The sequence below is a fragment of the Harpegnathos saltator genome, unplaced genomic scaffold (assembly GCF_003227715.2).
Source record: "Harpegnathos saltator strain DR-91 unplaced genomic scaffold, Hsal_v8.6 scaffold259, whole genome shotgun sequence".
Lineage (NCBI taxonomy): Eukaryota > Metazoa > Arthropoda > Insecta > Hymenoptera > Formicidae > Harpegnathos > Harpegnathos saltator.
In genome coordinates, this window is record NW_020230049.1 from 152,279 (window position 1) to 170,059 (window position 17,781).

Below are 17,781 nucleotides of genomic sequence, written 5' to 3' on the forward strand. Positions count from 1 at the left end.
TCCCCACAAAAAAAGCAGTTTTCTCTCTATCTTCTAGACGAATCTTAATTTGCCAATATCCACTTTTCATATTTAAAGTGGAAAACCATTCATTTCCTGACAACCGGTCTAAAAGATCATCTATTCTAGGCAACAGATATGAATCTTTCTTCGTAACAGAATTTAACTTCCTAAAGTCAACACAAAATCTAACTGTATCATCTTTTTTTGGAACTATAACTACCGGCGAGGTCCACGGACTAGAAGATTCCTCGATTACTCCTTGCTTCTCCATTTCTCCCATAATTTTCTCTACTTTTTCGCGCATTTTGAAAGGAATTCTTCTTGGAGCTTGTTTAATCGGAGTAGGATCTAACAATTGAATTTCATGCTGAACTTCAACACAATTTCCTGCTGCTACTTGTCCATCAAAAATATCCCCGAATTCTTTCAAGAATTCCACAAAATCTTCTTTTTGTGAATTTTCTAATTCCTTTGAGTTTCTCTCATATAATTCTCCTAAGCCTTCTGGAACGTTCTCTTCTTTATTCAAAACTCGAGAACAAAAAGAATTTCCCTGTTTCGTCCTACAAGACGAATTTCCAAAGAGAGATTAAAAAATTCGTTCTACTCCTATCGCCTCAAACAAATCCGCTCCTAATAAACACTCATCTTCCATGTCGACCACCAACATCGACATTTTTACCTCGAAATTTCCTAATTGAATTTGACAATAAACTTTATTCCTAATAGGAACCTCCTCTCCTGTCGGATAAACTAACCTACACCTGTCAATTGACTCAGAACGTTTTCTATTTCCTACTAATTCCCTATTCACTAAACAGACATCAGAGCCCGTGTCTAACTTAAATAAACATGTTCTTCCGTCTAAAGTCCCATAAGTGAAAAGATTCTTAATTCTACTTATTCTACTTATCCTACCACTCTTATTATTTATCCTCGTTTATCCTTATTCAATTATTTAATTTTTTTCGGAGCATTCCTTTTGAAAGTCAAACCTGCTCCGAAGAGCTCGACCAGATCTAGTTTTCCCGTAACGCGTTTTCGTAACGCGTTTTCCGGACATTCATATCTAAAATGTCCCTTTCCTCCACAGCTCCAACATTCTCCTTCTTGCTTTCTTTTGTCTACAAAATTCTGTTTCCCTGCTCCTCTTTCAAAATTTGGAACAGGAAATTTTCTCTGACTTTTATTTTCAAAGTTTCTCCTCTTACTATATTTATTTTCCCACGATTTCCTTTCTTCCCCATTGAATCCCTTCCTTTCAAAACTTCTCTTTTCAGAAAAACCATTTTCATAAATAGTCTCTATAGTTTTTGCCCTTTCTATCTGTCTCTAAAGATACTGTCCCCTCAAGCTGCAATAAACGGTTTGTATTTTCGCTCGCTAGTCCCACAATAAATTGCGCACAAGCTATCTTTGTTCTCATTTCTTTTCCACTTTCGGGATAAACTAAACGTGCTAATCGCTCTATTTCCAACCCGTAAGACGTAATTTCTTCCTCAAATTTTTGTTTTCTATTAATAAACTGCGTATAAAAATTTTGAAAAAGCCCCTGCTGTCCGAAACGCAACTCTAACCTAGCGCATAATTGTGCATAATTAAAATTTTCCTCCATACCCTCTAAAACCGTCCGAGCCTTTTCCCGCAAATTTGCCGCGAGATTTATCGTTTTAAAATTGTCATCCCAATTATTCGCCCGTGCGATCAATTCATATTGACAAAGATATTCGCGTAAAGACACGGTTCCGTCAAAAATATCGATTTTAATTTGCCCGGTTATTAAAGAAGTTGGAAGCGACTGGCCTATAACATTCCGCCGTTGCGCCTCCAGCTCCTCCAGCAAATGCAGCCGCTCCTCCCTCATTGCTCGGATCTTTTGGAGCGCATCATGCAACACCGACACCTCCGACGTTCCGGAGCTTGCCACCTCCGTCCTCGTCGCTTCCGGCTCAATTGAGTGAACACGCTTCCGTTGGCTAGGAACCGCGTAACCTCTTGCTTCAGTTGATATTCTGTATCCTCACTTTCTCTCACTGTCACTCTCACTCACGATGCGCGTCGCGATACGATCCCAAACGTTTCGCGTTTCTATCCCGAACGTCCTGCGATTTTAATCCCGAATAATCTGTGATTCGATCCCGGACGATCTGTGATTCAATCCCGAACGAGCCCCCAAAATGTTGCGCTTACTCTCGCACTCGCACTCTTTTGCACTCAGGTAAATGAAAACACTCGCGTAAGAATAACAAACTTTACTATTTACAGCGCAGCTCACTCAAGCTTTAAACAAGAATAATTCTCTGATCTACAATTCTCGCGTCTGCCTATGATGACAGTTTGCCGAAGACTCCCTGTCAGCTGTTGTTATTTTCTTCTTATGGATTTTCTGTCGTCCAGACAATCTTCATTCAGTTATCAAAATCAGCATCAGATGCCTAAGGCTTACGGACAACGGACGCTGCCACAAACTTTGTGGCTCAGACACAACAATATATACCATAAAAAATAAATTTTATATGTAAAAACTTATGCTACGTACATTTTTTGTCGTTAGATTTTTCTTGAATAATAATAACTTTTAAAAAGATATCTTTTTATTGATTTTTCGATGGCACGGCCTATCATATCGTCTGCTCAGTATCAACTGACCGGCAATCAAATAACGGGCGACACAACATACCATGCTTAACAATATTCTCACATTATTATCCATAGATATTCCCTCTCTCACTCTTCTCCCTCACCCTCTCATCTTCTCCTCCCTACCTCTCTCTCTCATCTTCTCCTCCCTACCTGTCTCTCTCATCTTCCAGTCTTTCCCTACCTCTCTCTCTCTCATCTTCTCCTCCCTACCTCTCTCTCTCTCATCTTCTCCTCCCTACCTCTCTCTCTCTCATCTTCTCCTCCCTACCTCTCTCTCTCTCTCATCTCATCTTCTCCTCCCTACCTCTCTCTCTCTCATCTTCTCCTCCCTACCTCTCTCTCTCTCATCTTCTCCTCCCTCCTCTCTCTCTCTCATCTTCTCCTCCCTCTCCTCTCCTCTCTCTCCTCTCCTCTCCTCCCTCTCTCTCTCTCTCTCTCTCTCTCTCTCTCTCTCTCTCTCTCTCTCTCTCTCTCTCTCTCTCTCCTCTCTCTCACTCCTTTCTCTCACTCCTCTCTTTATATTCTCTCTTTCACTCCTCTCTCTGTCACTCCTCTCTCTATCTCTCTCTTCTCTCTGTGTTACTCTTCGCTCTGTCACTCCTCTATATCTCCCCCCTCTCTCCCTCTCCCTCTCTCCCCTTCTCTCCCTCCCGCCATCAATTCTCTCTTTTCTCTCTTCCCCCCTCACCCTTCCGCCCCTCCCTCCCCCTTTCTCACTCACTCACTCCTCCCTCCGTCTCCCCCTCTCCCCCTCTCTCCACCCTCCCATTTCCTCCCCCCTCCCCCTCCCCCTCTCCTCCTTATTTCCCTCTCCCTCTCAATTTTCTCTCTTTTTTCTCTTCCCTCTCTGCTTCTCCCTCTCCCTCTCCCTCTCTCTCCCTCTCCCTTCCTCTCTCTCTCTCGCTCCCTCTCCCTCTCCCTCTCCCTCACCTTCTCCTTCTCCCCCCCCCTCTCTCTCTCCCTCTCTCTCTCTCTCTCTCTCTCTCTCGCACATTTTCTCCTATACTGTATTCTAGCATATTTCTCGGTTACTCGCTCGCATTCGCTGCTGTCTGCTTCTTCAACGCTCTCGTAGTACCCCTGGTGTCGGGAAAGCAATGTGCGCGCATATCCTTCTCTGCGTCCTACGTTTCTTACTGAATCGAAATTTTCCATGACTTTGTCTTAAAAAATTTTCAGACTTTGTCTTAAAATGCTTCCACTTAGAGACAACGTATACAAAAAGCACGAGAACACTTTTCTTCCTATTTTTGAAGCCGAATCGATTAGAACTAAAAAAACCTCGATCAGTTCAGCCATTGCTGATATATGAATATCTCACCTCATTTCAACTCGCAATTTCACGTAATATAGACAATGGGTGCATTCAGTACTACAAACACTCACTGAGCGCTAAGTGAGCTCTTACATCTGATTGGTGTATATTTTTAAATCTAAAAGAATATACCAATCAAATGTAAAAGCTCGTTGAGCACTTAGTGAACGGTTGTAGTACTGAATGCACCCACTGTGTGCCTTGCGCCATTCGGGCGCAACTTCATTGTGCTTGAACTTGGCGCGAGGCACTACCGTGCCTCTTGATATCTTTCGAGATTTTTAAGGGTTAGCATCTTTCTTCCTCACCCTGTATATCATTCATACGAGCACTCAATGTAATGCGACCGGCTATTTCCTCACAATTGATTTACGCGTCTGACATTGTTTATCGCATAACAACCGGCATGATTGCGAAAGTTTCTGATGCAAGTATTCACAGCCTTTCTTCTTCTTTTATTTTTGACCTGAGGAGAATGTCTTCTCAAGGCCAGTTGTTGTTCAGCCTTTGAATTCTGGACATCAATCATGAATCTTTTCCTCCAATATAGTCCTAAATAATCAGAGAAGTGCCAGCGTTACTGTGTCCATAGTTCTTCCATAATCGACATTTTGGGCCCGCAACCTGATAGCTGATTATTTATAAACAAAGCACTCTCTGTGTATGTGACGCAATTTGATCGCTCAGAAATGTTTTTGTTTTAATTTCAACATTTTTATCAACGTGAAATATGTGATCTTCATTTTCGGAATATTAAATGAGAAATGTCGACAAAACCAATACGTGACAGTGACATCTTAAAACGACAAAGCAATATTATTATCATATGACATTTGTTTTGTTTATTGTCTAGAAACTAGTTTATTTTGCTAATAATACTACAAGTATTAATATTTTGTACCCGAAAATATCAGCTGCGGGCTCATCATTCCCGGTTTTTCATCGATCGCGGGCAATCAATCAACAAGCGAGCCTCTGATTGCATTTCTCTGATTATTTAGGATTCTACTCTAGCATGAACTCATGAAAAATAAAAATTTTCAAAGCATATGGAAATGTTCACTACTCACGAGTTCACGAGGAAAGAAAGAATCATGATTAATACTCTGTAGGTCTATTTTGTAACTTTTTAACGATAACGGCACTCTTATTGCATAAGTACAATATATGGCAGAAAAAATGCTCAACGATACATTATGCTAATACAACATTGTCGTAAAAGAAAACATGTATTGTGCTATTTTTAGAAATTTCAAATTCAAATTTTTTTTTAAAGGTATATATGTGTACATAACAAGTTTTTACAAATAAAACTTAAAGATAATACATAAGATTTTACAACTAAAACTTATATAAAACTTACCTTTTTAAACAAAAAGGTAAAAAAAAGGCGCCGAGTACAAGCGCAACACATATTGTGTTATTTTTAGAAGTATCAAACTCAAATTATTCTTTTTAATGTATATATGTGTACATAAGTTTTTACAAGTAAAACTTATAACTATAATAAAACTCTGCAACACCATTTTACTGTACAAAAGAAGTGATATATTAGAACAGTAGCGCCAACTGAGAAACCTAACATACTACATGGGCTGAAAAGTCTTTGGCTTAACAATGAAAAAACGATTTTTTTAATGAAAAAAGTGTTTTATTCCTCGACATAATCTCCATTTAGAGTAATGCACTTAGTGTAACGGTCCGCTAACATTTCGATGCCGGTCTTATAGTGCTCGGTGTCAAGTCCCTCAAAATAGGCATTTGTTTCCAACTTGACCTCCTCATTCGAGTAAAATCTTTTACCAGCGAGCCACTGCTTCAGTCGGGGAAAAAGGAAAATAGTCGCTGGGGGCCAGGTCTGGAGAATACGGGGGATGTGGGACCAATTCATAGCGCAATTTCTTTAATTTATCGGTCGTATCGCGAGCCGAGTGAGCTGGAGCATTGTCTTGGTGAAACAAAATTTTTTTCTTTGCCAAATGTGGCCGTTTGACCTTGACCTCGTCGTCCAATCGATCCAGTAATGTACAGTAATATTCTTTGATAGTTTTACCATGTTCAAGATAATCAATGAATATTATGTTATGCGCATCCCAAAAAATACTGGCCAAAACCTTGCCGGCTAATTGTTGTGTCTTCGGGCGCTTCGGACGGCTTTCACCAGGCAATAACCACTCCGCTGACTGCCGATTGGACTCCGGTGTGTAGTGATGGATCCATGTTTCATCCATTGTGACAAATCGACGCAAAAACTCCTTCTTATTGCGGTTAAACAGGGCCAGATTTTGCTTTGAAAGTCGAACACGTTCCGCTTTTTGCTAAATTGTCAAAAAACGCGGCACTCAACGCGCGCAAAGCTTTTTCATGTGTAAATATTCATGAATGATATGACCAACGCGTTCCTTTGAGATGCCTATGATGTTAGCTAGCTCACTCAATTTCATTTTGCGGTCATTCAACACGATTTCATTGCTTTTCTGGATGTTTTCTGGAGTAACTGCCTCATTTGGCCTTCCTGAACGTGGTGCATCATTTGTGCTCGTACGGTTACGACGAAACTCAGCAAACCAATATTTGATGGTTGAATTCGGTGGGGCAGATGTGCCGTAACATTTATCAAGCCATGCCTTTGCTTCAACAGTGTTTTTTCCCATCAGGAAGCAACGTTTAATCAAAACACGAAATTCACTTTTTTCCATAGTAAAGATAAATTCAGAGGTAACGTCACTTCGAAAGCTATAACTTGTACACGAGTCAACGAAATATCATGAAATTTTTACAGCATCTAAGTTAAGGTTAAGTTAAGTTAAGGTACTTTAGCAAATATAAGGATTTTTAGTTTGTGGCGCCATCTATATGTCAGGCCAAAGACTTTTCAGCCCATGTACTAAACCCGGGCGATCGGGCTCGTGAGTCTATTTTTCCAAGACACCCGAACAAGGGGAAGCAAAACCCAATGTAAAAACCGAGGGACGGAGAACCCATAAAAACCCGGGTATCGAACTCGTTAGTTTGGGAAGTTGCCAAACAACCCGATGAGGGGAAGGACACCCACTGTAAAAACCCTGGCTAGTGGGCTCGTTAGCCTTGAGCAAGGTACAGGTCCTCGAAGGAGTAGGGCTGAGGCGGTGATGGATGGGGCCGTCCCCATCTCAGTGCCGGAGAGGACATGTGTGTCAAATGAACCAGCTTAGGTCGCCTCTGAAGGAGGGTTTTTCTGGGTGCCGGGTAGGCATTCCTTGAGGAAACTTGGTGGATGTACTCATCGGTGTCCCAGTCTCACCTTCATGGAAATGGAGCCGGCCAGCTGTTACGGGTGTATGGGTCGTGGAGATATGCCACCGTTGGAATCGATGCCGCGGCGGCCTGCCCCAAGGGGCGACCGGGCGGGCGCCGGACCGCTGACTCGGCGGGCTGGTGCCTGGTTGGTCAACCCCGAGGGGAGTGGTAGCGTGGCATCGGTGACGGTGATGAGGCCTCACGTATGCACTACTGCAGGACTGGAAGACTCCCGCAGCTGGTCGTCCCTGCACCTCGACCGGTCCTGTAAAGGGTGTATACGGACACACGATACCGCATTCGGAAGCAGTTCGGCTGACACGTGCCTAAAGGCACGACATTTACAATGCCGGGGTTGCATGCGGGATGGATGAGGTCCACCACCCACCATCCATCATGCGATCAATGGTACAACACCTGGTGTCCGGGAAGCCTGGGGCACACAATCGGGGGTGGTCCATCCGGGAGGGAGTACTTTGGTGTTTGACGGCTGGAGATAGTCGGCAACGGGGAACACGCAGGTGGCGTGCGCAGGTGACCTGATCTGTCAGCCAAAAGCCGTCGAGCACTGGGGCCCTCTCGGAAGGGATCGCCGTCAATTGTGCCAGGTTACTAGTCATCGGGTGGGAGAGGGGACCAAAAAAGTGTCTCCTTTTTTCTCCCCCGTGGACGCCACCTTGCCGTGGTGGGGGAGCTTGAAGGTCCCGATGAAGCGAGGAGCTGTACCGGCTGGGGTTTCGACCCCTGGAAGGTTCTACCATGCCAGGGAGGTCCGAGTGGAGGGATTGGACTAGGAGCATCCATAATACTCCTGGATAGGCAGCTGCCTCCAGGTTTTATTAGGGACTGGAGGGTCTCACTTAAGTGCGGCCCAAAAGACCTTACAGCGCGGACAGAACGGGCTCGTTAGCCTTGTGAAGGCAACCGTTCTAGGGAAAGGAAAACCCTGATTGCAAACCCGTACTTGTCAGGACGTATAACCTGACATAATTGCGAAGGGCCAGTGTGTTTGGCACACTGGTACATGGGACTCAGGCAACCCCGGCAGACCTTAGCCTATCATACCGTAACCCTAGGTCATGTCTCTGGGGCCGGGGGTCTTGCCTTAATTGGCCGGACCGCGAGGCGGGTCCTCTATAAAAGACCACGTAATCCTACGGTTGAGACTTGCCATGCCTAGGGGATGAATGGCAGGTGCGTGACCTGTCGCAAGTGGTTCCTCACCTTGGGCACCTGGCGAACCTAAGGGAAACGCTAGCCTTATCTCTGGTAATGCGGGGGCTCTACCCGGGGTTGACGCCCACTTCCCGCCGAACTCGTGGGACCAAAATGAAGATCTCCACAAACAAAAAACAAAACATCTCCGAGTCTTCGGACTCAGAGCCCCGTACAGGTGGGTGTAGCAACCCGCCTCAGGGCTCACCACCTGCTTCGGCAGGTGATTTTTCAGAGGAAGAGAAAGGAGAGAGAAGGATGGGCAGAGATCTGCCGGCGGGTGCTATCTCCCCTCCCCCCGGGGAGAGAGAGCAAATGGACCTCGGAGGATTAGCCTCCGAGGGGTTATTGACAGAGGGTATCCCATCCCCCTCAACGGCGACTGGCGACAGTGGCCGGGACTACCGTCTTGACCGCGAGACTGGTAGGGTGAGCCCGTCGGATAGGAGGACACGGGCGGCCACCCAACGTGGGACAAGCATGTCCCTGGGGTCCGGGGTCCCAGCGGGCCAGGGGACTCCGGTACCAGGGGCCAACAAGCCCGGCCCCCTCTGCTCGAAGAAGACGCAGAGGGAGTCTGCCCCCAATAAAAACAAGGGGGCACTTGGGGCCAACCCGGGGAAGGACGACGCAGGGACGACGCCGGGAAGAAGGAAGGAGTGTTGGGGACGAGGATCGCGGGGCCGGTCGACGTCACCGACATCCTCCTCTCTTAGGGGTCTAAGGTTCAGTTCCGGCGAATAGGGGGGAAAGCGCTGCTGCAGGCAACAGGGACCGCCAAGGCGAGCGGCACTGGGAAGAGGACGACTAACAGCACCACCGTTGGGACGAAGAGGGTAAGGGCTTCTACCAGCGGCGGATCTTTATCAGCGGTGGAAGAAGTGGAAGGCCCGGCCCCGGCCTTGATTCCAGTCGTGAAGAAGAGGGGGAGACCTCCGCCGACCTTCAAGGGGGTAGGGTTGAGGGAGAAAAGGGAGAAGACGGAAAAGGAGAGGAAGCAGGAACAGAGTAGGAGGTTGGAGAGGGAGGTGTGAGGAATCCTCGACAGGGGGCTCTTCCAGAGTCTGGGGGATAAGCGCCCTGCCGAGGAGGTATTCCGAGATGCCTCCTCCTTGAACCTCCTCGGGAAGGCAAGGTCGTCGGAGCTAGCCGAGGAGGTGAGTCGAGCCCTGGGGGCGGTTAAACTGGTGGCGAAACGCTCCAATACCCTCAAGGGAACGTTCGTCAGTTTGCTGTACCGGGCTGTTGCCACCTCTCAGGCGGCTCTGGCGACCTTGCTCGCTAGAACAGCGGAGCTGAACGAGAGGGGAGCGGAGAAGTCGGAAACGAAGAGAGAGGCAGAAGAGCTCAGGGAGGAGGTCAGAGGACTGCGGGCGGAGAACATGAGGCTCCGGGGGGAGCTTCAAGCTAGCAGGGCCCCGGTGGTCTCCACCCAGACCCCCCTTCCAGTGCCGCCCAGGAAAAGGAGGACGTACGCGAAGGTAACCAGCGGCGAGGCGTCCACCTCGACGGAGGACGAGGTAAGAGAGGAGAGAAAGAGGAAGGAGAGGAGGAAGAGGAGGAAAGTGGCGAGAATTCACATCTCCTCTTCCTCCCCTAGGAGGGAGGAATTAGGGGAGAAGGAGGCTCTTCCGGGTGTCAATCTGGTTTATGACGATAGACTCCCGGAGAAGACTCCCTCTCCAACAGGGAAACCTGAGCCGGGAAAGGCGCGGAGGAACCTCGATGCCCCCTTGGCGGCCACGGCCCGTGCATCCGGCGGAAGGGGGGCGTCTGATTCGTTAGAAGCCTCACCTTGTTTACGGATGGGACGGGAGCCGGGTCGCGGAGGGGGTGGAGACCCCTGCGCCGGCCCAGGTTAGAGGGAAAGGAGGGGGGAAAGGACCACGGGAGGAGGGAAGGCCAGGCCTAGACTCGACAAGTTCCGGCGGACCTTACCAGGAAGAAGGAGAGAGTCAAGAAGAAGAAGAAGACGAGGAAGACGAAGGCGATGTTCCTAAAGGAAAGGGAGGAGGAACAAGGCCAGGGAGGAGGAGTGGGAATCCCGGCAAAGAATCTCGAGGGGCTGCGACTCAGGTCCGGATTAGAATGGGCGCTTGGGATTAAGGAAAATAAGGAGGCATGGTCCCGAGTGCTAGGAAGGAAGGAGAAGGGGAAAGAGGAAGTGAAGAAAGTTCCCACTCCTCCCCCTACCAATCAGGTAGGAGCGAAGAAGGGGGCGAAGGGGGCGAGACCGGGTAAGCCGAAGCCGCCGAGGAGTGCGGCCGTCGCCATTACTTACCCCCCCCCCCCGGCCGGTATCGGGAGTTCATAGAGGCCAGGTGGCGGATCAGGCCGACAGACCTTGGTATTCAGGGATCCGTGAGAGTGACTCAGGCCCTGAACAAGGATATGTTGGTCGAGGTGCCTGGCCTTACCGCGGGGGCAGCCGCCGACCGACTTGCGGAGGAGCTCCGCAAGCTGGCGGCAGAGAAAGGCCCCGGTTTTCGCATCCGTAGGCCGGTTAAGACTAACTCCTCCACTCTGGGCCGGAGGATCCCGCGGGGTCCCTCTGGGCCGGAGGATCCCGGGATCCTCCTTCACCCTGGCCGGAGATAGGACGGGCCCTCGAGCACTTCGGGGTGCCCGCCTATCTCCGGCGGATAATGTCCGCCTACTTCGGGGACAGAGACCTCGCCTTCATGAAAAAAGGTGGGGTTCAAGGCTGGCGCACTATGGAGCGCAGTGTCCCGCAGGGGTCGGTGCTCGGCCCCCTGCTGTGGGACATCGTCTTCGACCGGGTTCTTCGCACTCCTGTCCCCGACGGCTGCCACGTTGTCTGCTACGCGGACGACACGTTAGTGGTGGCCGAAGGGGAGACCTGGGGGGAAGCCCGCCTCCGTGCGAAGGTGGCAGTGGCATCGGTGGTGGGAATCATCGGGGACCTGGGTCTCAAAGTGGCGCTCCTCAAGACTTCGCCACTTTGAGACCCAGGTCCCCGATGGCCTGCTTTCCCACTGAAGTGAAGTTTTTCCACGACGGCAGTCGAGGGGCGCCGCCGGAGACCCAGGTCCTAGTAGATGGCGTCCACGTCCGCGTCGGGCCGACGATGAATATCTCGGCCTGACGTTGGACAGCCGATGGGCATTTGGGCCTCACTTCAGGCAGCTGGCCCCCAGGGTGCGCAAAGCTAGACTGGCTGTAGCCAGGCTGATGCGCACCCAAGGGGGCCGAGGATGGCAGGCTCGCCGCCTGTATGTCGGTGCGGTGCTCTCGATCGCCTTGTATGGGGCGCCCATCTAGGTCACTGCGGTGGCCAGACGGCTCATGAGGCAGGCCCTCAGGCCTCTCATGATCAGGGCGATTCGAGGGTACCGCACAGTGTCATACATGGCGGCGACCACCCTGACCGGCTCCCCCCTGTGGAGCTCCTAGCCGAGGAGAGGCGCGTCCTCTACTGGCGGGTAAAGGAGCTCCGCGAGGGGGGACAGCTGACGGCCAGGGGCCTGAAGGCCCTAATGACCAGAGACCGGACCCTGGAGTGGTGGGAAGGCGCACTAGCCGACCCCCGAGTGCTCGGTCTCGCAACGGCCGAGGCTGTCCGCCCCTGTCTGTCCAAAGTGGCAGACAGGAGGGGGCGTGGAATGTCCTTCCACCTAGTGCAAGTATTGACCAGGCATGGTTGCTTCGGAAAATACCTGCACCGGATAAGAAAGGATCCCACCGCAAAGGTGCCACCATTGCCCCGAGCAAGACGACTCGGCGCTGCATATCCTGGCTGCCTGCGCAGCATGGGATGAGCAGCGCCGTGTCCTGCTCGGAGCGGTGGACTGCCGTGACGGGGAGCTCTCGCTCCCGCACCTAGTGCGAGCTATGTGCGGGAGCGAGAGAGCGTGGGACATGGCGGCCTCCTTCTGCAAGGAGGTAATCTCCCAGAAGGAGGTCGCCGAATGGAGGCGCCGGCCTGGGAAACGCCGTTGCAGAGGACGGCGGGGCCGGCACTCCCCGGGGGGGGGGGAATCAATAGCGGGCCCGAGGTAGCATCGGACGAGGAGAGGCCGCTGGCCTACACGGGCCGGCGCCTCCCTCGGCCAGGCTCCGCCACTCGGAGGGGGGGGGGAGCGAGGGGGAAACCCCCCACTCCCCCGAGTGATCGAGTAGGAGGGAAAATGGGAGGTGGACAATCCGATTGGAATCGGGCCCACCTCCCCAACCCCCGCTGAATCTTTCAGAAAGGGGAGATAAGGAGGAAGGGTGGATGTCCCCTTCCTCCTAGGAGACACCAGAAGGCCAACCGGCGGCGTAACCTGCCAAGGACCGCGCCCCTCCCACTAATTCCCCGAACGGGAAAGGGGGGTGCGGTACAAGGAGGCGAGGGGCTCTTAGTGTAGAGCCCTGGAGCCGGGAGTTGGGGAGGGAATACGGGAGCAGTTCCCCTAACTCCCCTCCTCACGGTCCGACAGGTAGACATCCCGCAGAGGTCGGTTTAGTCGGTAAGAGTCCGACATAACCCCCACCCCCCCCCAAGGGGGCGGGGGTATCCATGATGGATTTCCCCTGCGTGAACAAAAAAAAAAGTATAAAGTAGGCAATATAGTCAATAATGTTTAATAATTTATATATATAATAATAATTTAATAATTTATATATATAATAATTTATATATAACAGCAACATTCACTTGTTGACTTATTAAATAATAATCATTTAAATAACAATTATGTAATTTATACTTGTCATTATTAATTGTCATATTGTAAATATTTTCTTTAGTCTGCGCCATTTAAAATTCCAATACGTAAAGGGGTTGTGCCTTCACAATTCCCCTGGTTTGAAGAAATCCCAAATATAGAAGATATATATTCTATTGATCAAAATGTACACGACCTGCATATTGAACAACATGAAGAAAATGAACATGTGATAGTACCATCATTAAATAATACAATAGAGGATCGTACGACAATGTTATCATTTGATAGCTTAATAGATAGTATAAACAGAAAACAGTTTAATATGCCAAGTCAGTGGATGCATATACAATATTGCAGTAGTGACACACGATTATTGGTATTTTTTTTAGCAACATGCAACAAAATAGAAAATTATAATGACAGATATTCATTTAACTCTATCAAAGAAGTCATACTCAAAGAAGATATGACATTACAAATAAATGTCTTAAAGCGACCCGTTTTAAATATTCCATCACACATACAGATTTATAATAATATCAATAGAATAGAACTGCTACAAGAGACATTATTTTCTTTTGATAGCCTTGACATATGTTGTGGTACAAATAAAAGTGAGATTAAAGATGTTGAATATAATGAAGCTTTTAAAGATATTAATGGTATGTGGAGACACAAGAAATGTTTATTACTTTCATCCCAGAAATGTAAATTTTGTGCCATTGCAAACAAATCTATAAATAAAAAATATCGTCGGAGAAAAATAATGAAATCAATTAAAAGAATAAAAATAGCTGTATCAAAAACAGAAAAACAAAAGAAAATTTTATTATTACGCAAACGATACTATAAAGCACAAAAAGCAAAAAATAGAGCTAAATATATATCAAATAAATTGAGAAAAGAACTTGCAGATAATATGATGAAAGTAAAAGAAATTTCAATAGAGAACATAAAAGACCAATTAAGAGAAACACAAATTTCTCAACATCAGTTAACTGCAATACAAGAAATAATAAAAGCTGCGAAACATACAAATATTAAAGGTCACAGATATAATGAAGATTGGATACTATTATGTATGTTATTACGTATGAAGTCACTTAAAGCTTATAACTTTTTAAGAAAAAATAAAATACTACCCCTTCCATGTATTAGAACTATGCAAAGGTAATATACGTACATTTTTTTATGATTTTAATATAATTTCTACTTAGAAATATGTATAATATGGTATGTAATATATGGCAATTTTTATATAACAATGCAATATATGAATTGACTTTTAGATATATTTCACTTATTGATACACCATGCGGTTTTGACACAACATTTTTTGGAATATTTAAATTAGCATTGGAAAAAAAGAAGAGAGACAAAAACATGGTGTAATTTTGCTCGATGAAATACATCTTAGAGAGTCTGTTAATGTGAACTCTAAAGCTAAGACTCCATGCATGCGGTGAACTGCGGCAAACGGTTGCGGTGACCAATCAGGAGGGAGGCGCAAGTCCGGTTGCGGCAAGCTCCGGCATGCGTCTGTCTCCTGATTGGTCACCGCAACCGTTTGCCGCAGCTCACCGCATGCATGGAGTCTTAGCTTAAGAATCTCACATATACAGGGTTAATTTGTAACGAGGCGCAGATGCACCTCGTTACTACCGGCCCGACCGACCACCTGTCGGGCCGAAGAACGGCGCTGAGCGCCACCCTAAAAATACCGAAACGATCGCGCCGCCGCTATCACGCGCCGCCGCTATCGCGCGCCGCGGCGATCACGCGCTGCCGCTAGCGCGCGCGGCCGCGATCACGCGCCGTCACCGTGCCTCGCGCCGATAGGCGCGCCGCTCGATCGCCGCCGTATCAATCCTAGCGCGAACAACTATAAAACGGCGGCGATCGAGCTTCTAGGCACCAGACCGATCCGTACCGCCGATTCGATCTAGACGCTTCATGCCGAAAGAAAGAATATCCGGACCGTTTCGCTCTGCTTTCCGTATTCCGAATACCCGACCGGCGACTAAGCAAACGGGATTGTGCGTCCGCAGTCTCGATCGAGCGTACTCGATACTTGGCCGTCTCCCGTCTTCCTGGGCTCGTGTGTACGCGTGCTCAGTCGAGCGTACCCGACAGTCTATCGCCGTTACCCGCCGCCTTGAGCCAGGGGTTCGTCCGTCGGCGAACTCCGCTGAGCGTACTCAGCCTTTAGGCGATCCGTCTAGCGACCAAGAACCTGGGACGGTGTGTCCGCCGTCTCCGCTGAGTGTCCGCAGCACTTGGTCGCTTTCCTCTACGAACGTAGGGAAAAGGGAAGGTGCGTACGCCTCCTCTGTCGAGAGTCCTCGGCCCCGACGGACGAAATCATTTCGCGTATCCCGCGACTCGCGTGCGTGCGTTCGACCGAGAATCGAAATCTCCGGTCCGGCGACCATTTATACGCAAGCGATTTCGAAGCAAGTATTGGGCGATAATTGTTCGAGACGCCCAGCGTCGTGCAGCGTGACCGATCACCGCATCGTTACCGTCGTTACCGTCTACACGCGTCGCGTAATAGGCCCCGCCTTCCGCACGGCCTATCCGTTTATACGAGCGCTTGTACCGCTCACCGCACCGCACCGTACCGTACCGACGCGCCTTATAGACGAAACCCGCGACACCGCCTTCGGGGCCGAACTCTTGTATCTCAATAAGCATACAATAAAACTAAGTTATTTTAATTGCCGTTATCAAGTGCCCCGCTGCTTTATTCCTCCTCGAATCCGGACTCCGACGAGCCTTATCCGCGCGAAACGCGTAGCAGCGACCGAACCGCGGAGTTCGGCCGTTACAAATTGACTTTGGAAGTGAAGGGATACCATCATTTAATCTTGATGATAAAGCAGACCATGGATTAGTAATAATGTTTCAGCCACTTGCAGATTTTTATTCCCAACCAGTAGCAGTGTTTGCTTCCAAGGCGCCTGTATCAGGAGAAGTACTTGCGCAACTAGTAATTAAGGTATATACAATATGCAGTGCAAATATTTTTATATATATCATATTTTTCTCATAATTCAACAAAAAATTCCTAAATATATAATATGCTTCATACTGTTTTTATTTTTTTCATATTATAGGCTATTGCATTATTAGAGAATATCAATGTTAAAGTCCATGGTGTAATTACTGACGGTGCTGCAACTAATAGAAAATTTTGGAATATTGTATCTGGTGTATCTGGAAAAAAGGATGACTTAATTAATGTTTTTAATCACCCCACTGTAAACGGACGTTATATATATGTATTCTCAGATACACCACACCTTATCAGAACTATTAGAAATCGATTATATAGTACATCATTACAGGTAAAATAATAACTCAATTTTTATGTAGTTATATGTTACTTCGTGCAAAATGTACTATTAAGGGAGATTTCGGAAAATCGAAGTATTATTATTGTTTTTCTAAAAAATAGTGAATTTCTCTTATATTTGATTTAGCTTTTGACGTTATGCCGCGTCCTTCATAGATTTGTTTTTGACGTTTTGTGAACTTTTTACTTCATTTCTTGAAAATGAGGATCAATTTGATATTCTATATATTCAATATAAAATCGATCCTTATTCTAAGAAAGTGAAATGAAATTCTCACGAATTCTCACGAATCGTCAAAAACAAATCCACAAAGAATGCGGCGCAAAGTTGGAAACCAAGTCAAATATTTATTCACAATGCGAAAATTTAAAATATTTAATCTCTTTCGTTTTTATTTTTAGCTCAATCCTGATGAAAAACATATCAAATGGGATTATTTCCGAATATTATATAATAAAGATAAATCGCTACCAGCTCTAATGCGAATATGTCCATAAATAACAACCAATCATTTAATACTTACTAACGCAGCTAAAATGAGAGTTCATCTAGCTACTCAAGTAAAACATCTTAACAGTATTTTATTTAACATTTTAACAGATTATTTAATAGAACAGTCCAATAGTTTACAAAATATATCTTTATATAAACGCCATTGTTATAGGTTTTTAGTAAATCGATGTCTCATGAATTGAGATTTTATAAAAATTTCTTACCTGAATTACAAGAATGTGATAACACTGCAAACTTTTGTGAATGGATAAATAACTTATTTGATGCACTAAATCGAAATAAAGTTTTTGAAGGTTTGACTGTTGAAAACACGGACTACCAAGTAAATTAAATATTTTCAATTAGTTAATAATTGTTTTGTAATTTATATTCGTTTTTTGTCTATATATTTATGTATTTTGAAGAAGCTAATATTATGTTAAACGTTCAATTTCTTAATAGATTTTAGAGACATCTCTTGAAAAATTAGATGCTTGGGAGCAACATGTCCTTGGTGGTACTATTAAAGAGGAAAATTTTTTAACGAGACAAACTGCTGAAGGTCTTCGCGTGACGATAAAATCAACATTAAATATAATAAAATATTTAACGACAAATGCTGGTTTTCCCTCTGTTTTAACAGGCCGCTTGAATCAAGATTCACTCGAGGTTTGATAACAAAGCTCATATTTCAGTAAACATAATGTTACATATAACATATATATGTTAGTTAAAATTTCCTACTTAACATGTAAATGTTATATAACACACATGTTACATAATAGCTACATTGTTGAGTAGGAAA

General features: G+C 46.6%; 1 protein-coding gene across 1 annotated transcript; it reads left to right on the plus strand.

Moving 5' to 3' along the window:
* The first annotated feature begins 15,868 nt into the window (after positions 1 to 15,868).
* Positions 15,869 to 17,059, plus strand: LOC112588640 (uncharacterized). The gene is made up of 3 exons (XM_025299283.1): positions 15,869 to 16,126; positions 16,245 to 16,475; positions 16,886 to 17,059. Exons 1-3 carry the CDS (start codon positions 16,028 to 16,030, stop codon positions 16,979 to 16,981), a joined length of 426 nt encoding a protein of 141 aa, XP_025155068.1. The 5' UTR covers positions 15,869 to 16,027; the 3' UTR covers positions 16,982 to 17,059.
* The last annotated feature ends 722 nt before the right edge of the window (positions 17,060 to 17,781 follow it).

Bases quoted from the DNA above. Each gene is read 5' to 3' on its own strand.
- LOC112588640 (XM_025299283.1), top strand. From the start codon at position 16,028: ATGTTTCAGCCACTTGCAGATTTTTATTCCCAACCAGTAGCAGTGTTT. The intron at 16,127-16,244 runs GTATATACAATA...TTCATATTATAG, and splicing joins TTGCGCAACTAGTAATTAAG to GCTATTGCATTATTAGAGAA. The intron at 16,476-16,885 runs GTAAAATAATAA...TTTTATTTTTAG, and splicing joins TATATAGTACATCATTACAG to CTCAATCCTGATGAAAAACA.